The sequence below is a fragment of the Perca fluviatilis genome, chromosome 10 (assembly GCF_010015445.1).
Source record: "Perca fluviatilis chromosome 10, GENO_Pfluv_1.0, whole genome shotgun sequence".
NCBI classification, from domain to species: domain Eukaryota; kingdom Metazoa; phylum Chordata; class Actinopteri; order Perciformes; family Percidae; genus Perca; species Perca fluviatilis.
This window is the reverse complement of record NC_053121.1, coordinates 20,664,535-20,692,003: the sequence shown is the minus strand read 5'-3', so window position 1 is coordinate 20,692,003 and position 27,469 is coordinate 20,664,535. Positions and strand designations below refer to the sequence as shown.

Here is a 27,469-nt window from a genome sequence, read left to right as displayed (position 1 = left end):
GGAATAATCTGCCATGGATGATACTGATTGACATGCTCCTACAATCCTTACTGTACTTTATAGATCGACAAGGAACCGCTGTTGGCTCAGCAGAGGACTGAGTTTGGTTTGTTTTGAGGCCTGGTCTGACTGGATGTCAGACCTGAGTTGTGTAATAAAAGTGCTGGTACAGGCACACGGAGGAATGCAGAGTCACTACACCACTGGAATTCCATACTTGGAAGAATGAAATCTCACCTTTACCTGTTTGTTGTTTCAGATTTTTTTTTATTACAGACTTTACAATTGACTTTGTGAGCCCATGTCTTCTGACAATACATTTTAAGTGCTTGATGGCTGTATAGTTTCGAGACATCTCACAGATGGGTAGTCACTAGGTCCATGTAATGGTGGAGGTCCTAGCATGTTGCTTTAGGCAATAAAAAGTCATAATACTTCCAGTGATTATCCCTCTACCACCGCAAACATGAATGGAGAATTTGCTAGTAACAAGACCGTAACAAAATACCCACTTTAATAGACTTACTCAGACTGCTAAAGAGTTACATTAACCTTGCTAAATGTTGTAATAATTTTTTATCAGGATTGTGAATTTTGTCCCCCATTTCTCACGTTGAACTGGCAATATGGAGCTAATGTGTTATGGCAAGTGTGAGTAAGAGCATTACTGAGACAAAGAACGTCTCCCAATATACATGCATACAATGTCAGGTATTCTGCTTAAAAGAGACATTCCAACGCAGTATTTATAAACCACTTTTAAAGGATATTCCAGAAACATTTTACAATATATATCTATATTGCAATGTAAAATTTAGGCCTGAGATGATTAGTTGATTTGTTGATAGACAGAAAATTTGGTCAGACATTGTCAGATTATTCGATAATGAAAATGATTTTCAGTTGCAGCCGGCCTAGTAAATAACCACATTTTGTGAGACTCAATCCATATTGTCCATTCTTAGTAACTATTGTACTTTCTGTAAGCTGCTCTCCTGACTTACTGACTGTCTAAACCATGCATGAATTAGTCCAAACCACTGTAACAGCATTCTGCATGCTTAAGGCAGAAGTTTTTGTTGTTGTTGCTACTGTCAAGTGTAATACTGTCATTTAATAAGCTAACTGATCATATAAGTTATTTTTAGGCTGCTGTGCAAAGTTAAGTCCTAAAGTGGCAAGTCATGACATCAGACTGACAGGAATGATAAATGATTGTCGAAGAGAGGGTAAGAGAAGTGTTATGTCAGTTGACAGCTAACTTATACTCTGGTGAAAAAAATGTCAGTGTCACAACTCTCCCTTGTACTTGTCGGATGGTGCAGCTGACTGTGTTGTATTACTTGCGTGTTGTCTTTTGTAACAATCATGTTAGCAGAGTGTCATTCTGCCATGCTTGTGTTGGTTAGTGTGATACAGCGAGGCTGTCGGGGAAACAGCATTCTGCTCTCTGCAAGCCATTCTTAGTCATGCTTATTTCCCCTTACTCAGAAAAGAACTTTCAACAAATGTGTGTACATATGTTGCCTAAAGCTATTGAAAATGTACCAGCCAGTTTCACCTGCTTAGATGTTTGTCAAAGGCCTTCAAGAGGTGTTAAGTCCTTCAGTTAAAAGGGAAAAACAGGCAAGTCCAGAGTCAGACAGTGGTGTTTAATTTGTTTTGTACACTCTCATGACTTTTACTTTAACGATAACTACCACCTCTGTGCATTTCTGGCACTTTATCGCAGAGTTAGAGAAATGTGGCTCCCCTGTTCAGCAGGGTTTGCCTGTACTTCAGCGGAAGGATATGAAATTATGAAGCAACATATTCATTTTGTGTTAAAACTACTCTGACCTCCTGGGTGTTGCCCTATTGTTCACATGCACATTTTGTCAGCTGTTAAATCTTACTTCTCCTTCTTACTTTTCTTTTTAGTTGCGTTTGTTTACATGTAGCCTACATGCATTTGTGCGTGTACACGCATGACATGTCAGCACTTCAACCCTATTATTATTTCACAAATTCTGAGGGTTGTGACAGGAAGTTGTGCAAAAATAACGAACAGTATGCTTCCTTATTCTTCCATTATTGCTAACCCTTATCTCTTTCCTTCCCCCATTTGCATCCATTGTGCAAGGAGGTACCAGCGGTCCACTAAATATGTTTACACACAGCGCACTCTCAAATCTTTGTAGGCCTGGATGATGTTAAAATATAGAGCAGGGTTTTATCATTGGAGCCTAACGGAAAAGGTTGAAACATTCCAAGCTGGAGGTGGATATATCAGAGTAACTATGTTACCCTTCGTAAATCAGGACATTGTTTCTGCTGTTGAGTTTTTCAAATTACATTTTTTAACACTTTGAGCACCACAACTTATATTTCATTCACCTCTATCGCCCCATCATAACCTCCAGATAAAATAGAAACCATGGTGGTTGTCTCTGTTGGGGGAGGTAGGCTATGCGACCACACATCTTCTAGTGTCGTGACCTCATCCCAGTTAGACTCATCAGAACACTGCCTCTGATAATTATGTTGGTCAACAAAATGTCAAAAAATAGTGATTGTCCATCACAGGTTTACTATTAGGCTATGAAGAAAATCAGAAAATCCTCATATTTGAGAAATTGGGGCTATGTGTATCTATTTTTTGCAGATCGTTAAAATAAATAACGATTACATTAAATAATTAAAAAGTGCGCTACTTTGGGTCTGATAGAGTTGCCTCTCTCTGTCACTCTGTAGTGTCATTCAGTGTCCCGCCCACAGCACTATGTCATTGGTTACACGCCTCCGACGGTCAAAACTGTTCTGCTGAGCGAGCGCAGCTGTGTGTCGAAATAGGCACCCAGGGTTTCCCATACATAGGTTACATAGGGTCGCCCAAGTAGATAGATAAAATCCGAAATTAGTTTTTTTTTTTTTTTCTTTTCTTTAGAAGCCATCTTAATTTTGATTTAGGAATTTAATTCTATCTGTTGGTAAATCATGAAAGAGAGATATGCAGTACACCAAAATATCGTTCATATATTCTCACCCCTATTAAGATACGTCCCTTATCTCCAATTTCAGTTACTTTTATAATATGTTTATGAGATCACAAAAAATCTGTTTGTGAAACACATTGTTTTGTACAATTATGCTAACATGTATTTTGGTCACCCCAATGGCTAGTTTTAACACAATGGCACACATTAATGTAAATGTAAATGCACAGATGTCCGCTTGTTTCAGGCCCGCTTTTTTCACAATGGCACATGGCATTTTGTCCTTTCCCCGTGAGATAAGTGACATTGTCACCGTTTCTACTAAGAGAGTGTCAGAGATTAAGAGTTAGGTATATAGCCACTTAATACTCTAAAAGTGGTTAAGACAACAAATGCATGACGATGTGATAGATGATAGTAAGACATTTAGTTACACCACTGATCGTTGTCTGACTTCTACCACAATGTGCATGCACTTATCCATTTATGATTAAGCATACATGCTTAATCATAAATGAATAAGCTCATGCAGGGGTAATGCTCTTATTCTAGCATTCTTTCTCAGTCAGTCAGCTAGTCAGGGACAGAGGGCATTGTTGTGAAGGGGAGTTTCTCAGTATACATGTGCACTAGTGCTCTCTCTGTCACTTGTAATCAGAAAGGTGGATAGACAGACCTGTAGACTGATCCTCACAGATATGAATGCTCTTCACTGTGTTACCTAGGTTGTGTGTGTGGGGGATTTAGTTAAGATTACAGCGTCAGTCCTCCTCTGTGACTCTCCCCAGTCTACCCCTGAGAGATTACAGCTAATCTCAGACTGGTCTGTGTATCTCAACACCACGACTGTCGACCGCATGGGCACATGTGTCGCTCTCACAACTGAGTGTCTGGAGGACAGCCGTCTATTCATGTAGGAATGGAGCAAGTCGTTAAGACATTAAAGACACTGGAAGAAATTTAGCTGCTGGACACACATGCACACCCTGCGGTGTCCTGGCAAGGCGTGTAGGAAAGTAAGCTTAACCTTTAAGCTGTCAATCACATTATAATCACTATGTGAGCTCATGTATAGCAGAGGCTTTAGTGCCCATAGTGCAGTAACCAATAGATAGAGCTGTGTTAATTGCCTAGACATATCCAAGTAATAATAATTTACAGTATACTCTTATATCTCAATCAGCTGTGCTCACAAGCCTGTGATTCATGACCTTCAGCTTCTGCCTGAGGTCTTACTGTGGCGGTACACCCAGTAGTGGACAAGGACACACCAAACCCATAAAGAGAGATGGACCTTCATCTGTTCTCCTTCCTTATCTTTGTGCAGTTTAGGCAGTTCTCATTATTTGCCTGTCTTAGGTCATAGGTATGTAATGAGCTAGTCGTTGTTGGGCTCTAAGCCATCATAGGAACAAACCCTGCCTCTGTCTCGGTTGATTCAGAAGGCTGCAGTCATCCGGACGAGCAGTCACTGATGCACGCATATCAGCCAAGTCTCTGTGTGCTGTTACAGTGGATTGGGTATGTGAGGGAACGAGGGAGGTTGTGAGAATTTGTGTGTGTGGGAGACGCTTACCAGTTCTTGTGGTAATGTGGAGGTCAAAGTTTGAGATTTGTGTACAGTATGTGAACTTGTGTTTGTGTGTGAGGGGATGTTACTGCGAAGTACGCTGATGGATGCTCCACTCCGCTTGTGAGCAGACGATGTGTGTAGGTGGAAGAGTTTAAATGTGCTGTGTGGCAGCCTTATCACTTATAAGACTTTAGGCTTCAGGATACAGCCGTTATTTAAATGACTCTGAAAGGCCTAACGCCCCACTACCACTTTTTCTTTTTCAATCTGTATTGAAATGACTGTTACAAGTGCAAAGTAAGCTGAGGTCTGTGCAGTGTGCAGTCATGAAACAAGTTTGAAGTGCATCTGAAAGCAGAGGTGTAATTACACTAGAATATAGTTTATTAACATATGAAATAAAAAACCATACCTTTACAATATTCAGCTAGGCCTGTAACAATTATTAAATAATATTTATTAATTTATAATCATTTTTTTTTTAACATAATCGCGGCTGTTTTGTATAACCGCAATTAAAGCATTAGAGCATTTTTTTTTAAATGAGATTGGTCACACTATTGTTTGGATCCATCAAACGCGTTTGCAATACCAGCGTAGAGTCACATAACAGTTACGTTAGCTAGCCTATGATACTGTCGATTCCTACCAGAGGACGCCCCACCCACAGTTGCAAGTCCAGTCGTTTTTTGTTAAAAACTGACAAACGTTAAAAATCCACCAAAGCGCCTTTACATGTGTTTAAGTAAAGGTAGTTAGTCCGTCTGTGGTGTTTAATCTACTATGGTGCTTTGTTTAATTAATAAGGTTACCGTAAATGACGACGCTGTAGCGGTAGTGGCCGTCATTCATTAACATTATACTAACGTAGTTCCATGGGGATTTGTGCTTTTATTTTTCTAATCTGTACAACTTGTTTGCTAACTTTAGCTAAGGTCCTAAGGAGTATGACTGTTGATGGTAATTGTTGATTTTGTTTAGACGTGCCAAATTGTAATTATGTAATGGCGCTTACCCACTGCTACTAGCAGCTCTACTCGGCTCGGCCGCGGTGCCCACTCATCCTTTTTCCACATAGATATATATCTATGCTTTTTCCATTGCAGATTTAGTACCGCCTCATGCGTGAGGCGATCGTGGCTGGTTGTCATAGCGCCGCCGCAGGAAACTGCCGTGACCTAACGCGACACACACACATAGAACGTCGAAGGTGTGTTGTTTTTGAGTCTCGGCATGTGGCTGTTACCACAGCCAGAAGACACATTTTTGTTTCAAAAGAAGCTGGAAGCAGCAAAAAAAAAAAAAAACACTGGCTAAACTATTTAAAAACGGCGGGTTTGTTCAGGACACCCCCGTCTGTCGCTGGCAACGATGACGCAGTGATTAGGACGATTATCTCCGACCAATCAGTAGTCTGCAGGTTTTCACGTCACCTTTTTGGTATCGCCTCAGCTCGCTTGGAACCTCGACGGAGGTGGTACTAAAAATAGTATCTGTTGGCAGGTACCAGGGACTTTTTTTCATAATGGAAGACCAAAAAAGGCGAGGAGAGTCGAGGCGAGTCGAGCAGGTACCATGTAATGGAAAAACGCCATAAGTGATTATTGGTGGGACTGTTAGCAGCTGTCACTTGTTGCCATAGCAACTCCAAATATCCTGGGCTGTAGCCTAAAGCCAGAGAAATTACACACAATCTGTTTTTTGTTTATGATTAGTGCTTTGTTTTTTATTGACGGGAATGTTCTATTTTCAGTTTTTTGTTAATTCAAGCAAAAAATACAATGTTTTTTGATAAGGCGTGGTTTACTTTGTAGGCTGTGAACCTGCATATCTGGGTAACATAACAGTGATGTAACAAAATATGTATCCTAAACTAGGGCTGGGCGATATGGCTGAAAACTGTATCACGATATAAGTGTTTCATATCGGTCGATATCGATAATTATTGATATTTTTTATGACCTATTTAAAATAAGGACCAGGAGAAAAATATATTAAATTTAAACATTTTTATTTTAAACTTAACCTTCCTCTGATTATAATCCCCTCAGTTATAAAAGCAGAAATGTCAACACAACCATGGAAATCACTCAAATAATTAAAATGTAAACGTCTGTAAAAAGACGTTTTAAAAAAATGTAAAAAGTCTAAAATCACAGTGAAGAAAGAATAAGTAAGAACTGCTTAATAAGGTGTAATAAAATGGTGCAAAGTGTTAAATATAAACATAGAGAAACCTGAGAAGAACTATTTTCTGCAGGTTTAGTGCTAGGTTGGTAACCTGGCTTCTGGACAGTGCTCAGCACGTCTGCCTCCGTTATTTCTTTGTAGCGTTTAGTAAGGCGCTGATGCAGAGTACCTCTCCATGGCGGTCTGCTGCTTGTGCGGTGTAGCAGCTGCAGATGTTGTTGGACGTTACTGGCGAATACGGCTGTGCTCCAAAGTGTGAGCGCGGCTAAGCTGGTAAAACAAGTTTGCGGTAGTGTTGGTGGGGACGACGGTCAGACTTATAAAATCCCCAAAACTGCCATACTGACTTTTCCTGTTTTATCAACAATTTCCTCGCTCGCTGCGGCACTCACTTTCCACTTATCGCTCCACGCCGCCGGTTCTGTTATTGTAGAATCCAACACGAGACAGCGATGTGGCGCAACCAAACTTGATACTGTTACATGATTGGCTGTTAGTGTCACTCCCTACGTTGCTAGGTTACCAGAGAGTGAGTGCCTTTGTTCATGCAACCAAACTTGCTTCGCAACTTCTGGTTTCTTCCGAAGAAGAAAAACAAGTTATCGAACGTTTTATCGAACGCATTTTCTATTGATATTGATTACGTGTCTATCGCGATACATATCGTTATCGTTTTATCGCCCAGCCCTATCCTAAACTTTAATTTGCGTGAAAAAGTACAAAATAAATAAAAAATGTATTATTTCAATGATATGTTGATGACATATTGTTAATTGCAATTAATTGTCCAGCAAAATTGTTTTCAGTTCAGTCAGCTGTTTTCTGACGGGAACATTGCTATTTTATTGCAGACACGACAACCAATTTGGGACTTGAGTTTAATAATTGAATGTTATTCATTTGACCTTTCATTGAAATTTAAATATTAGTTTATTCAGTCAGTTTTAGAAGACAGACAGGGAGGGATGCAAAAAGAGAGACATGGAAACAGTGGCCTCCCTTGTTTTAAGTAGAGGTGGGTGGGGTTGGTTGGGGTTTGTGTCTCCATTAACAACAGTAGATCAAGGTCGAGGTGCAGTCATGCAGCAAACATGCCCCACTTGGACTGACATACAATCATAATGTCTGCACCACATAGGCTGTTAGTGCACTCAGATCCACCTTGAGTCAGTAGGTCAGTGAGGCGTGTAGGAGCATTTAAAAGTGCAGCATAAAGAAGATCCTATGTAAAAGAATTGGAAGAGGTCCAATTCAGCGTGGTGTAGTGAAGATGAGACACTGACCTCTGAGGGTTAGACCTCACAGCCTCGGCAAAATATTGCGTTAGTTGTTTTGTGGACTCTTCATCTTTGCCTCTCGCTTTTGCTCTTTTTTTTTTGTGAGAGAGTGTTACTCCTGGTCACCGGTTGCCTGGCAGTTGTAACTAACCTAGCTCGTGTCAACAAGCAGGGATCCTCAACAACATCACACCCTGCTCGTTCAGGACAATGCTCAAATAAGCATCTCTAATAGATCAAAAATGGTCTCCTCATTTTTTTTCAAAGTGACCTCTTAAACGTGGAAGTAAAGGTTTGTGTGTGTGTGCGCAATACGTCATGGCTGTTGGTCATTTCCTGCTGTGTTCATAGAAACCTTTCAGCTGTGTCTGGGTGTGCCTACTTGTGCTGCTTTCCCCAGTACGATATCATAAGTACACTCTGTAGCCATGGCAACATTGTAAGCAGTATGACACACACACACACACACACTGCTCTGTAACTCCACAACTTTTAATGTTCAATATTCAGAGGTTTTCATGTATATAATCTAGATATCGCACCCATTTTTCCCCAAAACATATACAGTAGGAATAATATGCAGGCCTATGTTTTTAAACTTCCATTACCGTCCATCTCCACCCTATTTCTCTACCACTGCCAACTCATCTGTTGTCCACACATTCATGTTCCCATCATACCCCTCTCCTTCACCTATATTCCCCTCTCCCTCACATGGTATTCATATTCAGATATGTTACAACCCCAATACCACATGTTACCTTTTACAAATAACAGAACACAAACAGAAATATGAATGCAGTAACACCACATCCATCTTTTCAAAACTTTGGGAAGTCACAAGACCAAAGTGATTTCTGAGATTAGGCTATTTCATGCTTTATATATTTGATAGGTGGAGACAAAAGGTTTTAAGATTTGTGAGAGCCTATATATAAAGCTGTTGCCTTTTTATAACAAAGGTCCCTGGCCACTGGCCAGTCCCCGGCTGCTTCTCGGGGGTTTTCAGTACTGGACAATGGATGTTTGTGTGTGAAGCTACATAGTAAGACTAAATTAAGAGAAGTAAAACTGCAGGCAAGGCTGAGACAGAATCAAAACCATTAAAATGTGGAACACTAATAGACAGGGCTTGACACCAATTCTTGCCTGGAGATCACTGATAACTTATTCTGACAAAACAAAAATATATGTAAAGTCGGATTTTAAGACCTCCAGTGCATTCATTTAATCACAGTTGATTGCAAAGGCCTTCTCCCGGTGCTTCCCTACTTCCAGGATAGTGTACCATCCAGTAGCTATAATCCTACTTTGATAAGGTAATATGAATGCTCCCAACTCGACTATGGTGTTTTACCATTGACACTTTTGTCCGCGCCAAGTCAAACTGCCGTGTTGACTGCCGCCAACCTGACGTGTTGACTGCCGCCAACCTGTGATGACCCCCTCCCCTCTCTCAAACTTACGTGTGGAGAGGAGGAGACCAGAGAGAGAGATGTTTTTTTTAAATGCCCCCACCCGAAAAAAATATAAAAAACATTATGTTTTGCAGGTGGCGGCAGGAGCTCTGGAGCCTCTAGGATCTGGCCTTGTCGGAGGTCTCAGAAATGGGATGATATTCACTTAATTTTTAAATCTAGCCCTAAGACACATGCAAAATCTGCCACATCCTTATCCCATTTGCAATATCTGTCAAAAAATCATATATTTTTGCCCTATTGTGCAGCCCAATCATTAACCTAACCATCAATCAAATCATCATCTGACAGATCTCATTTGCCTGGAAAACTTGCCACTCTGGTTTCTGCCAGTCTGCATTTACTTAGTTTTCATTTTTGCTCTAATTTACATAATCTCTCTCACCACTCTCAGGACCTTCTGCTTAAATATGTATGCACAGACAGGTGCAGGTGCGCACACACGGAGAGACACATCAGCAACAGTGTGTAACGGTCTGATTATATCGCTGTCACAAGCCAAATGCATCCGCTGATTCTCTTAAGCTTTCTGCTCGTAGAGACAGACCGACAGATCCCATTTCCTATCCTCATTTGTTCTTCTGCCTTCAAGGCTGTGTAGTAACTAGGGTTGCACGATATTGACAAAATGTGATATTGCAATATCGATTATGAATATTGCGATATCGATATTAATTTCGATATTTTTAAACATATGTAAAATTACAAAAGTTACGGGAAAACGCATGAAAAAAGATTCATAACAAATAAAACAGTTTTCTTACAACACAAGGTTTATTTCAACTGACAGTCATATTGGACTGGTACAACATGAATAAATAAATAACGTCCGAGAACAGGACACAGCTTTTCTTTCGCTTCTCTGATTCGTTCCGTTTTGTTCTATCTATTTCTTCACAGTCACTCTGTCAAAATATGCACACACGTGGTACGCTCCATAGGGTTTGTCACGTAGTGGACCCGTGCGCTGACGTGCAAGTGGCACGGTAACTGGCCAATGAAATGATGATCATTATAGGGGTTCAAGCGGGCTCTAAATCAAACACAACTAAGCCACACAGCCAATGGACGGGATGCAGCATTCCACAAAATAAACAAAATATTGCATACTTATTGTGACAGCTTCAATACAGTATATTGCGATAACGATATTGAGTCGACATATTTTGTTCCCCTAGTAATAACGCTTCCTTTGGAATGCCTATATGTACTGTATGTGGGACTGTGCGTATGTGTAGGGCGTCGGTGGCACTGGAGGGGTTTAGCCTGCACAGAAAATTACAGAGCAGCAATCAGTGCACCACTGATTTACTGATTGTAAATATCCCCTCATTTGCAATTGTGCAGTTTTAATTTTCGTCAACTGTCCCGTGACCCATGCAACACATTTGTGAGTTTGATATTTGGTCAAGGTGAGTGATAAACCTGAGCCCAAATTAGGGCTTTGACTTTTGCCCAAAAATCATCTTCGAAGTTCGTTTGTATATTAATATTAATATTCGAATATATTTGAATATTTATTAATAATATTTTGACCATTAAATGCCTTCAGTTTAAAAAAAAATTAAAAGTCAGACCCTGGATTAAACACAAACCGTATGCTTTCGACAGGAAGTTTGGAGCTTTCACCGTAGCCTACGTAAGTGGTCTGATGTTTACACTCGTGTGCTGGTGTGTGCGTCGAGCCAGTGTGTGTGGGCGGTGTTGCCAACTTAGCGACTTTTTTTCACAAAAGCGACTAGCGACAAATCTGGCGACTTTCTGTAGAAAAGACAGCCCCCTCTGTGCTCTCTCCTCATGTGCAGCAGCACTGAGCAGGCAGGTAGGAAGGGGAGAAGGGACAGGGTGCGGCGCCGGTGTAGGTAGGAGAGACAGCGGAACGCAACGGGAGAAAGACGCCGCTGAGCTGGCCTGGCCCTGGGCCAGCCTGCCTTCTTTGAGAATTAGGGGGGAATGCAACGCTACCGAGCCACGGCCGAGAGACGTGGGTCGCCGCGACGTGTAGTCACATTTTGAAATGCGTGAAAAAGCCTCGGAATCTGAACTGAAAACAACGTTTACAAGCAAACGCATAAAAATAATGCCCATAACGGGTTCGAATATAAAGGGCTGGCTAATATTCGTTCGAATATCATTTTTCTTTTTAATATTCGAATGATATTCGAATAACGAGTCAAAGTTTTATAATTGAATTAGGAGAGAGAGGTCAGATTTGGCTTGGACAAAAGTCTTGTCGCATACAAAAATTCAGTAATGTACGGTACAAATTATACTTTATTTTGAATACACAAACATGCTACAATAACATCCGAGCATACGTAAAGTCATGGTGCCTTGGGAAAAAGAAAATGAGCTTGGAGGACTACAGCCATACGTCTCGGCAATGACTCAAATAACTTATTGATGAAGTCATCTGGAATAGCAAAGAAAGCAGTCTTGCAGGACTCCCAGAGTTCATCAAGATTCTTTGGTTTCATCTTCCAAGCCTCCTCCTTCATCTTACCCCAGACATGCTCAATAATGTCTGGTGACTGGGCTGGCCAATCCTGGAGCAACTTGACCTTCTTTGCTTTCAGGAACTTTGATGTGGAGGCTGAAGTATGACATAGAGTGCCATCCTGCTGAAGAATTTGTCCTCTCTTGTGGCTTGGAATGTAATGGGCAGCAAGAATTTGTTCATACTTCAGGTTGTTGATGTTGCCATCCACTCTGCAGATCTCTCGCACACCGCCATACTGGATGTAACCCCAAACCATGATTTTTCCTCCACCAAACTTGACTGTTTTCTGGGTGAATCTTGGGTCCATGCGGGTTCCAACAGGTCTTCTGCAGTATTTGCGGCAATTGGGATGCAGTTCAAAGGATGATTAATCAGAAAAATCCACCTTCTGTCACTTTTCCACTGTCCATCCTTTCACCAAGCTGTGGGCCTGTGCAAATGCAACACAATTTTTTAGTTGTCTTCTATTTAATGCTAGTTTGTGAGCATTAATTCGGCCACGGAGACCACTGTGTGAGAGAATTCGACAAACTGTTCTTATAGATACAGGGGTTTCTGGTGGCCAGTCCAGAAAAAGGGCTGGCCCTGGACTGTTGAAGCAACAAACGGTCCTCTCGAACAGTTGTCTTATGGGGTCTGCCTGATCTGGGCTTGTCATGAACTTCACCAGTTTCTTCAAATCTTTTTCTTATCCTCTCCACTTGACCTTTGGATACATTGAAGATGTCTGCCACCTCAGCAGCAGACTTGGTCTTCAGGCTCTTGATGATCAGCACTTTGGTCTGTGGTTGAATCTTTGGCATATTGTGAGAGGTCAGGTTGCACTTCACATGAAGGTCTGGTGTGCTGGAGTTCTTTTTATACACACCCGGGATTGTGTTAATTACAGTATTTGTCACAGGTGAAGCTCTAATCTGTGATTGGTTGAATCATTTAAAGACACGACAAGACTTTGTCAAAGCCAAATCTGACCTTTCTGTCCTAATTCAATGATAAAACTTAATGAATGATACAAGACTTTATTTTTTATAAGCATAATCCAGAAGCATTTGCCTTTCATACAAGCCATTTCTGATTCCAATTGATCAACTTCAAGTCAAGTTATTATTTGTTGTTCCTACAACTTAGATAAGTGACAAGACTTTTGTCGGCCACTGTATAGTGCATTTGAAATATGCGTCTCAATCTGGGTTTTTACCGCAGTTTACGACCTCTTGCCTGTTTACGGCTTATGTCAGCTCTGTGCGTTGCTATGGTTTCTGTAAACAAACCAACCAGCCAGGGCTGGACTGGCCATCTGGCATCCCGGGCATTTTCCCGGTGGGCCGACGCACTTTTGGAGCGAATCGCCGATATACATAGACTTTTTTCTTCTTTCTTTTTTTTTTTTTTGGGGCTGCGCCGGCCCATAAAGAACTCACAGCGGACCTTTGGTTAATTTTCTATATTGGCAATGGCCTGACCAAATCAAATCCAGGGACCCCCTTCCCCACTCCGGGCCGCAAATTTACGAATCCCACTATGGCCACGCCTCCCGGCTCTGAGACACAAGCTGTAATAGTTATGCTGGAAGTTTAGCATCCACGTTAAAATGGACAAACGACCACCAAAGTGCAAGGGAGGTGCACAGAAATTACAGGAGAAAAAAAATGTGCCTAAATGTCTGACATGTTTGGGGCTGTAGTAGCTGCTTCAACACCAGCAATACCTGAAGTAGAGGAAGGAGGAGAGGTGGCTGGCTATACAGAGAAGCAGAAACAAGATGATCATGACAGTGAAGAAGCTCAGGAGGAGGAGAGTGACAATGACAGGGCCATGGGAGCGAGTGAGGAAAAGATGGAAGAGAGAGTAGATGACGATGTGGTAAGGAGTAGGCAAATTAACTGTCAGGGAGGGAGGGTGTGTGTGTGTGTGTGTGTGTGTGTGTGTGTGTGTGCGCGCGCGCATATGCGCGCCTCACGTTATAACGACAACAAGCAGTTTGGCTGTAACATTAAAGTTAGTGGCTGTCAGGTAACCTAACTGCTAAGCTTACATTGAAAATGCTAGCGGTTAGCCTATGGGCGCCAGTTTGGTTTGAAATGTGCTGGGGACAGAGACGCATTCAGAGGTACATTTCCAGAAGTGCTGGGTACAATGACGCATAGATTTTTATTTTTTTTTCTCTTTTGCGCAGGTCATGTTTTGAAAGACACTGTCCTGTAGCTTACTAATGAATAAAAATGTGGTTTAATGTATGTAAACAATGATCAATGATTACCAAATTTCTCTCTAATATTGCTCCTCATAAATACTGAAAACTGTCAAAAAATTTAACCCAAAGTCCAATTATTATGGACGTTATCTGACATCTGACGCGTTTCTGCTTCACATTTTCAGCAGGGCAGCGGACCGGCTGTGGGTTGACTCCCCACGGTTCTCATGGGCTTTGTAAGTCCTAACATGAAAAAGCTTAACGTGGTTTAATGTACCTAAACAACAATAAATCATCACCACATTTCTGGTTAGATTTTTTGTGACAGTTTTCAATATTGAGGAGCAATATGAGAGACAAATCTGGTAATCATTGTTTAGGTACAAGCTTTTTCCTCGCCATAGGCGCCAATGAAGAAGAAAATGCTAATGTGAGATAAATTATATAATTGTTGGATTTCGGTTTCTTTTGACAGGCTTAAGTGTTCATTACAAGATATGGCCATGATAAATTTGGTGATCATTGATCGTTGTTGAGGTACATTAAACCACGTTAAGTTTTTTCACGTTAAGCAGAATTTCCCGACATGCAGGCAGCGTTGTGAACAGCGAAGCGTGCAGCCTGCGCAGCAGCAGAGCGGCTGTCTGTGCCTGCCCTGTGGGGATAGAGATTGTTGTGGATTTTTTGCATCTGTCGCTCAAGATATGTGTTATGGGTTTTATTTTTAACTAAATTGAGCTCGAGGTTTTAAAAAAAAAGTGGTGGGTACAAAATGACTCATGACGACATCTGGTAGGTACGCGTCCCCACCGAAATCGACGCCTATGGGTTAGCCTGTTGGGTAGCTGAAAAGTCTGTGTGATCTATAAAATCAATGTTGATACAAGCATCAGTGTTCCTTGAATGGCTTAATTAGCTTCTCTTTTATTGGTGCTCTTTTCCAGGGCATATACTACTCTCAGCTTTATTGTAGCTTTTGGAAGGGTTATGGTTATTGTATTTAGGAGACACTTTTGTCCAAAGCGACGAAATATGAATCTTACAATAGTTAAAATTAACAGTAAACAGTTTTTAAAGTTGCTAAGCCAATATTAAGCAAAATAGTAATAATACAATAATGGCAATACAATATCAAATATCAATAATAAAAAAATAATAAAAATACCATAAATATACAAATCATAACTCTAAGAATGAAGGAATTATTTAAGTGTAAGCTCAACAGATAAGTCTTGAAGGATCCAAAACTATCACATGAACGCAGAACACTAGGCAACTCATACCATAGAATGCATGCATATTTTAAGAGGACTATCTGCAGGGAATGTGTCTGACCAATCACGGTGGGTGTGGGCCGCCTGGGCCAAAAATGCCAGGGCCGATTTTTAAATTTTGTCCAGCCCTGCAACCAGCCAACAGTTTGGGAGGCTGCAGACCTGATAAGAAGGAGGAACACAGTTACTTTGAACCATTATCAAAGACTTAGATATCAACAGTTTTTTGGATATGCACAAAAAAACAAAACAACTTAGTCAGAATATTGTCTTTCGGAATAAGGGCAAAACCTGGAATATTAAACGTAGTCAATGATTACACGAAAGAACCAAGCAGGCGTGCCTTGATCCAGATATTCTTCAAAACATGCTTTTTTCAGCGTGTAGCTTGCTACCTCGAAGTTTGTTGTTGTTTCCCGAAGGGAACAGAGTTTGGAAACGGCAACACATTGGGCGGCGCCTAAAGTGAAGCTATTATCCTGGAAATGTCGTTGAATCGGGTTGCATAATATGTTTTTTTTTTATCGTTATCACAATACCAACTGGAGCAATAAACACATCACTATAGGCTGCGACAAATCGTGAAAGACACTCAAAAAACGTTTTGTCATGTCTTTTTATATTTAATTCAATGTCCAATTTGTTCAATAAAATAATTTTGGAAATGATTTCCTTTCATTTGTTTTAAATTCAACAAGCAATTTGTTGTATTTTAGCAGAATACTAAAAGTAGAAGAAATGCAGAACGGAGTTCACTTTAATATCTGTTTATCGCAAGTAATATCGTTACCGCAACCTTCAACAACGCTATTGCATATCGCATATTTTTATCGTGCAGCCCTATCGTTGATCCAGACTACTATTCAATTAATCGACTATTCCTTTTAGCATTTAGAATGCCAAACATTAGTGATACTCAGGCTGTTATTTATTTATCTTAGTTAGAATATGTACTTTTTTTCTACTTGTACAACTGGTTTTCCCCTCATCATTCACAAGTTTGCTGGCATGCTGCTACAAAGGCTTCTCAGTCATTTTTGTCAATTTTAGTTACATCAGTTTGTTGAGGCATAATCTTTTGCACCACAGGCTCAGTGGGTCATTTTTCAGTGTTATGTTAAAGATCAATGTAGAGGACACACCTTCATGGAGATTTTTACGTTGGTATTATGCTTCTGAGAGTAGCATAACTAACAAGGGCTGGGGAATAATTCAGTATGTGTAAAGACTGTCATTGGATTATATGATCATATCTGATATGTTGATCGTTTAATGCAATGATTCCAAAATGATTGTAATGAAAAGCATTACCATTAAGTCAATGAAGCTTTTGTTTTAAAGAGTTTTGTCTCATGTAATGCTTAACAGTGGAAAAACTGTTCATTGCACCGAACAACAATTAGATTATTTGATAATTTTGCAAGATTAATATTGTGGTATAACATTCAGCTATATCGCCCAGCCACATGAATAACCAATTAGTACTTGTATCATAGCTGGCATTGGTTCACATTCATTTAACGGAGACCTTGGTACTCAGCAGTTCTGAAAGTGGTTTTGAAGTGGTTCATTGTTACCTTTTTGGTTCCCCTGAGACAGACACACAGTACTTAGAGACCATTTGACCTCCTCAAAGACAATTGTGGCTCAAACACAGTGTTTTAAATTTGAATATGAGTACAGTGTTTCCCACAGATTAGGAAGTAGGAAGCAACTTGTGGCGGTGGGTGGGTGTCGCCCCGTGTCACCGGGGGGTGTGGTATCAAAAACCGAGGAGGACACGCAGTTGGATGCTGTCCTCCTCTCCTACTGCAATGCCTAACAAATCTATGTCTTTCTCTCCCCTGTGTTTCACTGGTTGAAGCCTGAAAATATTTTAAACAAATTAATAACATAACTAATTACACTGGTCGGACTGTTGAGCTCTGTTTCAGACCGATACCTCCGGTTCAGGCTGTTCCTCATCCTCAACACGTGCCTTTTTCAGTCGCGGAAAATACTTTTCAATAAAAAATGACATAACGTTACTTATAATACGTTTATTTGATTCACAGCTTCTACATATAATGTTTTGACCTCGACAACCCTACTGCATTTTACCGCAAACTTGCGACTAGTTAACTTTCTAAAGCAGGCGCGATCGCTTGTTTGCTAAGAGTCGGGTCGGTGATTGTGATTGCGTTAAGGTGTTCACGAGATAGATACCAACCTTTCATGAAAAAGCCATCTTCTCTCCTTGATGGAGACAGACGCTGAGTGCAAAGTGGGCTCGATGGTGTTTTAAGCCTCCAACGTCGCCTTACAGGCAACTAACCCTCACCGTAACCTTAAACACAACCATTGCCGCGCTGCCTGGAAGGTGATGTTGGGGGATTAAAAAAAAAAAAAAACAACACGGCACGGTGGGAGGAGCTGTGTGTGTGTGTGAGTGAGACACAAGTGACAGAGAGACGGAGGAGAGCAGGGAAATGAAATGCAGAAGAACGTATTTAAAATAGTGTTTAAAAAATAATAATTTTATATTATAAATATATTATAAAAAATTAATAACGAAACGCAATGTGCGGCGGCCGGTGTTGATAGTGAGGCGCACCTCCACACAATAGTCTATGTGTGGGAAACACTGGAGTACATATATTGTCAACTGTAGTTGTGGGTTGAAAAGCAGAACTTTACACTTAGTTTTCACAAGTGTTTTTTTGTCTCTTCCTCCCCATCTATCTCTATCACGGTCTTCCTGACACACTCACACACTCATATTCAGTTTCTCGTGCGATTACCCACAGTCAACTGTACCCAATGTCAGCTGTATATTTTCCTTCTGTGGGCTGAAGTGTGTGTGTGTGTGTGTGTGTGTGTGTGTGTGTGTGTGTGTGTGTGTGTGTGTGTGTGTGTGTGTGTGTGTGTGTGTGTGTGTGTGTGTGTGCGCGCATGGGTTGAGGGAGTTATTTAAGGGCAGCTGTGTAAAGTAAACATCCATCTCTTTACTATTCCTATAATCAGTTCCTTTTTTCTCTCTCTCTCTTTCTCCTGTGACAGAAAATGTCCAATTAACTTGTCCCACCTTGTTGTAGGTTTACTGACATCCCTTGACAAGGACACAGGAAGTCTTGATAACTACACAAAATCTATACAGTAGCCTAGATATATGTATATACTCCATATCCTTTTCAACAGGTGTTTGATCAGTGAGGCTATTAGCAAGTCCAACTCTTACATTGTACATCTGGAGACAGCTGTAGAACAATTAAACATAATGACAAACCACATTTGCTACTTTTACCCCTAATTCAATGTCAGGTGAAAGTAGTAGGTGATTTGAAAGATAAAACCAAATGCAAAATATTTGCCACACACACACACACACACACACACACACACACACACACACACACACACACACACACACACACACACACACACACACACAGACTTATGTGGACCCAGGTAAACTTCTGTAAGAATAATTGATTGGCAAACATTTAGGTCCTGAATTATGCTTTAAATGCTGATGAAAGTGCAAGCAGCAGTTGTAAAGCAAATATTAGATAAAGATTGAAAACAACTAGGGCTGGGATGACATGCTTTTGTCCCGATTTGATTCTTTCACCATACATGGGTGCCAATTTGATTTGTATTGCGATTTTCATTCATTGCGATTCTAGAAGTATTGCGATTCGATGGTATTGAGTATTGCGATTTTCTTTTCCTTCTTTAACAAAAACAAAAGTTAAACAATGAACTTCTACAGACAATATATCATGAGACATTTCTAAAAACTAATTGTTTTTTAAGATGAATGCACATTACATGTCAGTCAGTCTGACATTTATTTAATTTGTAAAGAAGTACATAACATGTATTTTCTGCTTTCCATCTGTTTTGCTGGAAAAGGATATGATGTGCTATATAAACAGAAAATATTTAGGTGAATCATTGGTTAAAAAAAAAAAAAGAGTAATATAAAGCTCGATTCTAGGGAAAAGAATCTATTTTAAAAATTGTTGCACAGAGTTTTTGAGTACGTGCTCCCTGTAGAACTTTTTAGGGCATGTGTGAAGATTCTTGATGACAGATGTAAGGTTCTCTGCTGGGTTTCCCATTATTGGGTGTAGCCTGACACCTACTGTAGTAAGCAAGATGTGCATTCACACCAGCACAATTAACAAGAGACAAAGCAAATGTATCACATTGAATTTCAGTAAAAATGTATTTGTCCCACTGTTATTTTGTTCTTAGGATTTCACATGAATGGTAAATCATGAATTGTCGGAAAAAGTGGGTTTGTCTTATATTTGGTGTCTAGACTTTTTTTTTTTTATGTTAACCCTCTAAAGTGCACGTGCTATAATGTAATATTGAATATGTCCAGATCAATGCAGTGTAGAGACAAAAGGGCCATTCACATTGTACGCGCAAATGGCAGCACTGCGCTATGAAACCCATGATTGTTAACGGCACGGCTTGCGCAGCAAAACTGGTCTGTGCGCCGCTGCTGAGCAAAAGGCACGCGCAGCGTATCTAGCGGCTGGCCGCTCGTTGCGCGTGCCGGTCAAAGTTCAACATGGTTCAATCTTTGACGCGGCACGCGCAAGCGCGTCGCGGTGCTCTGTGACGTGCATTCAGGTGTCTGAAAAAAGTAAAACCCCGAATACACGTGGATCCACAAACGGAACATGGACGGAGGTTGATTTGGGTCGTCAGGATCTCCCAGAGCTGTACGCACAGTTCGAGGTTGTACAGAGACTTCGGACGCAAAACTATGCTGTGGTGCATATTTCCACAATAATAGGCATGCCAGATGTGTAGCTTATTGTAGCCTCCTAATTTAAATCATTCAGGTTTGTTTTAGCTATGTGAAATCAACATGGACATGTCTTCACTAAAAACAGTGAGTGCATTTCTTAAAACAAATGGTGTAAACGGGCACCGCATATTGTGACTGACCTGCAAAGCGTGTATTTAGATTGAAATCTTTTATGTGTCCAAAGCAAGTATTTATACCCATGACCCAATCAAACGGACAAGTCCTTACGCCATCGTTATACCAATATAGTGAAACTGCTTTGTGTTGTTGTCCATATTTAACAGTTCACTCTGTAAGAATAGTGTAATGAACAATGCACATGAAAGGGAGCACTATTCCCTATGGGACACATTATTGTCATCTCTGATCTGAGAAATATGCCAAAGCAACTAAGAAGAAGTGTACTGTTGTGAGCTGCGAAAAACAAATACCAATTTGATATACAGCTCCATACAGGTATTTGTAGGATATATTTGTATTTGTATGTTTATATGAAGTAAAATATGTTTGGACTGATTGACACAAGTCATGTTCGGTCATTGTAGTTCACATATAGGTATTTAGGTATATGGCCGTTACACAGAATAACTACCCATTTCCAAGTGTGTAAGCTCCAGTTTTGGAGGAATTAATTGCATTAAACAGTGTTTTCCAGAGTATGAATGAATGATGATGAATGTATGAATTCAGGCTCATGGCTTAGCTTTATTATACCCAACTGCAATAACTGCAGACATCTCGTATGTAAACATGCAATGACACACAGTGTTGACATGCAACATTTTATTTAGAAATGAAAACCCATTCATAACCCATCCGCGAAATCATAGGCCCGACTCTCGCCGGCAGACTGCCTGCTCCCTGTTGAGCCAAAATTACGCCTGGAACCGGTCACAGTGAAAGCGGAGTTCCTGCAGTCGGAATTCCCCCAAGTGCTCTCTGGACCTGAGGGTCTCGTGCATTCAAATATTGGCGCATGTATGACGTAAATTTGCGCTGCGCCCGGCGGCAAGCACAACAAATATAGTTGGGAATAGGACAACGTAGCGGCGAGCGCAGTGCATGCCGCGTACAATGTGAACGGGCCCTTAGAGTTTAGAAGCAGAGAAATGCGCCGTTTTAACAAGATCCTCTAACAATTGTAGGCCATCCAGAAGCTTTGTTAAATCATTGTGGAATTAGTTTCTTTGTAACATATATGAATAATTATGAATCCAAAAATCAACTCACAAATCTCTGTTTTGCTCCGTGACCTTCAGACATGGGGGACTCGAGTCACATGACTTGACTCGAGTCGCAAATTTTAGGACTTGAGACTTGATAAACATTCATAAAAGACTCAACTTGACTTTGACTTGATGTTCATGACTTGAGACTTGACTTAGACTTGAGTCAGATGACTTGAAATGACTTCACTTTCTGTTTTATTTCTGATTTTTGAGGAGGAGTTAACTTTACAATTTAAAAAAAAAAAAAAAAAAAAAAAATTCCATATACAGGTGAGAAAATCTGATTTGGTGATCTGATTGGGTGCTGTTGCATGTGCGGGCGGGAACCCGTAGATAATATTACCAAGTGACACAGCAGACCTGCAGTAAATGAGACTGGCTACGGCTAGTAACTTAATGTCATGGATCCCTCTGCACCGAAAATAATAGTTTGGCTATAAGCATGGGCGTAAATCTGATCTAACAGTAGAGGGGGACAATAAACTTCAATTTTTGAAGGGGACACAAATAATACAGCCACAATTATACTTGTAGAGGACGTGTACACAGAGGAAAGCCTTAATACTATCATTAGTGTAGCATTAGGGTTGGGTACCGAACCCGGTACTTTTACCGGTACCGACCGAATCACGTCGGTACTATAGAGAACTGGTTCACGTAAAATCAAACCGTGCCAAATTTCGGTACCTGAGAGAGCGTAAGTGCAAGCTTATCTGTCCTCTCTGCATGTTGACAGAGAGCGGAGGTCTGAGACACACACACACACACACACACACGCACGCACGCACGCACGCACGCACGCGCGCGCGCGCGCGCGCAGAGATGCAGACGGAGTAAACTACGTAGGCTCTGCAGTTTTGTTGAAGTCACAGTGAGTCACGGCAATGCCAATAAAGTGTTTTCAAGTGTGGTTACAGTTTTTTAAAACTTCACACAGACAGCGTTTGCTGTGATATGATATTAATACACTTACACTTCCTGTGAGACAAGCAGGCACAACGGTGGTTTCTGTGCCCTGGGGACTGACTGACAGGCTGAGGTTTGAAGGCAAGGCAACTTTATTTCTACAGCACCTTTCAGTAACAAGGCAATTCAAAGTGCTTCACATGAAACATTAAAAAGCAGTTAAAAACGGTCATGATGAAAATAGGCTAAAAAAGAATAATGTACAAATACAAGTTTAATAATTATTCAATTTCATAGGTTGTAGGGACGGGTTTTATTTTTATTTAATTTCTGTCAGTGTAAAATATTCTAAATAAATAACAGAATGTTCTAAGTAAATAGGATAAATAGTAGAGGTGTTGAAATAATCAAATAAATCAATGCATCGAATCGTGGACATGGACGATGCTGCATCGATAATCAGCAGGCTCATAATCGATTATTTCTGTTTACAATTTAATGTAACTGTGTTTAATCCAGCTACTAGCTAGCGGTAGGCTAACGTTAGCTGCCGTCACGTGCAGCGATGTTTCTGTTGCCTATAACGTCTGTTTCAGAGCATCAGAGAGAAGTGCAGGCATATCCCTGGCACCGGAATGAGGCACCGAAATCCGTGTTGCTATTGCTGCAGCAGCAGGATCTGTTACGAGGAAGTATGGCAAAGGGTCAAAATAGTAGCCTGTTAGGCACAATAAATTAATAAATGGCGGCATGCGATTAAACGCGTTATGCTCGGCCCTTAATCGCGTCGCGAGTAACGCGTTAATGCTGACAGCCCTAGTGACGTTACTTCTTGTAACATTCATTCAAAGTATTTTCAAACAAAACGAAGACTAGCTCGCTCCTCCCTCCTCATCCCGTTCCCTCCCTTCTGTGCTTCTGTGCACTATCCCCCCACCCCCTTGACTTGACTTGCTTGATTGTCACAAAAAATGACTTGGACTTGCTTGAGACTTGAAGGTTAAGACTTGAGACTTGCTTGTGACTTGCCCATGTGTGACTTAGTCCCATCTCTGAGGCCTGTACTACGAATCAAGATCAACATGCCCTGGATTTCTTTCAGTTACCCGTCTTCACTAACCCTAACAACCGCGGTCCCGCATAACCTGTGGCACGACGCTGGTTATCAACTAGTTCAGTCAACTCTGTTTCCCAATCCAGCAGCGCGCGTTCACATAAAAGAGGCGGTGTTCACGCACCACGACCAATCGCAAACATCTACCAGAGCCGCATATTTTACATAAGAAGAGCAAACTATGATTCTACATAAATATGAAGAACACAGACACGGTTTTACAGGCAAAATGCAGGAAGGAAAGCTGGCAAAAAAAGCCGACGCTGTTTTGCGTAAATCACAACGCCTATCAATATCTCTTCCAGTGGTGTAGTCTACGTGATAGTAAGCTCCAGGATTTCTATATACCCACTTAAAAATGCCCTATGACCCGTAACAACATACTTATATTTTTGATAAATTTTGAATTGACATCTGTGCTTTTTTCTTAACATCTATAGGCTGAATAAAGGTATTTTTTCTTACCGTAAATTGGTGCATAAAAGTGTATCTGAATGCAGGAAATGAAGTCGTTGATGCTTGAAACTTCCCTGGGGGAGGACACCCAAGCCACCCCACTATGATAGGCACCCTCTCCCCCAATGCAGATTCTGGCCACTATACAGTACAGTACACCCACTATAATAGCCTACATTAGACTACACTGGTCACTTCCCCATCAGTCAGGCACAAGATCTGACCATAATTGCACTTTTCATCCATGAACTGTCGTTGCTTTAGCCTTTTATTTCAGTTGCAACCCCGGCAGTGGTAAGCTGTGAGAGAAAATAAAAACAATATCAAAACAATTCTAACCGATGTGTGTATTGGCAACACACGGCTTAAGAAGCCGACAAATAGTCTATATGTAATTCCCTCCGCTTAAAATCTATATCTTTTATAAAGATACCCATCAGTGAATGTTAACGGGGTTGTCGGTCTCTAAATGTTTTAACTTTTATGAGCGCACCCCTCTCTCTCCGCGCACCGAGCTCCGCCTGGTCTTCTAAGAACGGTGACGCCGTTATCAATCGAGTATTGATTGGTCAGTAGGCAGTGCTTTAACACCGGTTGATCTCTGATCTCCAACTTAACCTGCTCCTGACCAGGTTAGGTGTTCAGCATGAGTTACCACGGCGATTGACGGAGTAACAACTAATCCACCGTCGTGGTACAGAAAACCCTGGGTTGAACCTGAAGTTGCCTCGTTAACGCCAAATCCTGCTTCGTAGTACAGGCCTCTGGTGACCTTTCAACCCAGCGTCATGTCTTGTTTTTAGCTCCAGCTTTCCAGCAATATGTTTGGTGTCTTTTCCCCCTTAGACCCCTGCAACTGAGGCCAACCCCCAAGGTTGCATGCTATTTGATGTCTTGTAAGTTGTTTACAAAGTGTAGCACTTGGAGGTTCATAATGACTTTTGCTTTTCTCTGTGAAAATACATGGAAAACAGCTTGCCTTTATGTTAGTATTTTTCGTTTTGGATTTCTGCCCTTCCACTGTGTGATACTATTATTATTTCTGATTTATTCTATTTAGAGTCATTTTGATGTTGTTTGCTCTGCATGGACTTTGTCAGGGCATGTGCTTGTCCAGTTTGAAAGTGATACTGCCAGCACTAGGTATCCTATGGTGACATTATTGGATGTAGCCTGACACCTAGTGGCCAAGATATGCAAGTGTATTTTATATATGTGTCCCACTTCCCCCTCTTAAAAAGTGTGTCTCTCTGCCTTTGACTGTTTGAATGTGGACTGCTAATCTGCTACTAATAGGTCAATCATGTAATTGCTACCTTCCAGGTCTCTTGACTGCCTCAACTTAGACTCTAAATGTAGTAGTTCTCTAGAGATGTGTATCAATGACTGCATTGAGTTATAAAACAGTGATTTAGTTAGTGTTTCCCTCTGTCCTGCTGCGATTCATTTATGAACTCTGTAGACTGTTTCCTAGATCTGTTTCCTTTCATAAATGATTTTTGTCTAATTGATTCTTTCTCTCCCTCCATCCGTCACCGCTCTCCCCTGCCGTCTGTTTGATTTTTTTCCTACCCTTCTGTTTAATTTCTCTCCCTTTCATCCATTCATCCTTTACAGACCCTCAAACGCCTGATTCCTGACGAGGTAGGTTTGCTAACTGTCACCTGTGTGCTTGACTCATCCATCTGTCGTGAATCTCTGATCTTTAATAAACCAACTCACCATTATTCATTGGAACACTAACACAACCCACCATAACACAGTGCCTGTGTTTTGTCCTGTGCTGTACTCATGTTGGATGTGCATGCTTTAACCCTTGTGTTGACTTAGGGTCAAATTGACCCATTTTCAATTTTTGTTTTATATCAGAAAATATGGGACGTAGAAATAAGTGCTGAAAATGTAAAGACATTTTTTTTACAATTTAAAATGTTGGAAAAACCAAAAACAAACGGCAAAAAAAAGGTTGACGGGAAGACAACACAAGGGTTAAGATGCACACTGACGGCATGAAATGCTTGGCGCATAGACAAATGATGCCCTCATGTGCCTGTCACAGGAGGATGCCAGAATCCTACATACTGACAGATTATTGTTCATGAATCATTATGGAGGGTCACTATGTCAATGTGATACATTTACATGTATCCAAAAGTTGATGTTCGTCAGTGTTTTTTCATTTGGCAATACATTATATATCAACACAAGTTTTGGCAATTTACCACACAGTCATTAAAACCAGAGGGAAAGAAATCCCCTAGTCTAGTCACCAGACCAAGCTCAATCTTTTAAGATTGAGCTTGGTCTGGGGAGTCTGCTGTGTATTTTCTCTGCACAAGAGACGTGATTAACGGGCCTAGTTCAAATGACTCTGTATGCAATTGGATAGTCCTTCAACCAATCAGACCAACGATCCGGGTGACGTAGCAGCGACAGCTGCATCAACAGGTTGTTGCCATGGAGTGCTGCGCTTCGGTGGCCGGCTTGTTGAATGTAAACAAAAAGCTGCTTGGTCGCTTCTCTATCGCCATCGCGTTAAACCCGCCAATAGCGCGCCAGGGGGATAAGCCAGTTAGTTATTGCTTCCCGCAAAATTATGAACGGAAGCAGGTTAGATAAATGTTTCCAGCCTGAGCTGCAGGGCGAAATCAAATCGGCGGCAGATCGGGCTGGGTTTACCCAGTCTAGAAATCCCCCATTGTTTGTTCAAATTAAACATTATATTCTGCGCCTGCCAGTGTTGACTGCATGTTGACTTTGTGTGGCAACGTTTGTTGGCAAAAACCTTTGACATCTCTAATCCCTAATCACCATCTCAGATTGTTGAAAGGTTTCTACGGTTGTAGAAAATATAATATCCCGAAACTAAGGGAAGATTACCCTTATGTATTGTATTATTATTTAATTATTTGACACACAACACAACAGAGAGCAGGCCTTGTCTTCAATCTGTGAGTTGATTTGGGATTGTTACCTTTGTCTGTGGCCTTACAGTGATGGTTACACTTTGCAGTTTTTCTCCCTGACCTCTTTCCTCTAACCTGTGTCATGTTGTCTGCTAATCCAGTTGGAGCGTTTCACCAGCATGAGGAAAAAAGACAAGGAGAAGCCAGGCCAAGTGCCGAGTCAGAGACACTCTTCAGCTGCCAGCTATGAGCTCAACGCTCCGAGTGCTATGCTGCATGATCATTCTGATGAATACGTCCTGGAACTCTTCGAACAGATGCTGGTGAGAAAGACCGTAAAAGTGTGTGTGTTGTGTGTGAAAGATTCAGCTTTTGGTTAATTACCTACTCATTATCCCCCCCTGAACAGCCTTGGAAACTTATACTTGGTATATTTCACTTCCAAATACGTAATCACTCCCAGATTAAAGACCCTTCATGTAGATTTACTAAAAAAACTAAAATTGTGAAAGGGTTCATTTTAAGTGGAAGTACATTTTTTCTCTGTTACTCAATAGGTATGCTTTGACATACTGCTCGCACTTGTCAGC

The 27,469-nt window shown here is 41.0% G+C and overlaps 1 protein-coding gene across 2 annotated transcripts in view; it reads left to right on the top strand.

Moving 5' to 3' along the window:
* Positions 1-27,469, top strand: part of LOC120566601 (protein diaphanous homolog 1) — a 113,222-nt gene that overhangs the window by 7,200 nt on the left and 78,553 nt on the right. Inside the window, exons 2-3 of one of the 2 annotated variants that reach the window (XM_039813131.1) lie at positions 25,591-25,617; positions 27,041-27,202. In XM_039813131.1, the coding sequence (XP_039669065.1) occupies positions 25,591-25,617; positions 27,041-27,202 (189 nt within the window). The remainder of the gene's footprint in view (positions 1-25,590; positions 25,618-27,040; positions 27,203-27,469) is intronic. The other variant, XM_039813132.1, reaches the window with a different exon arrangement.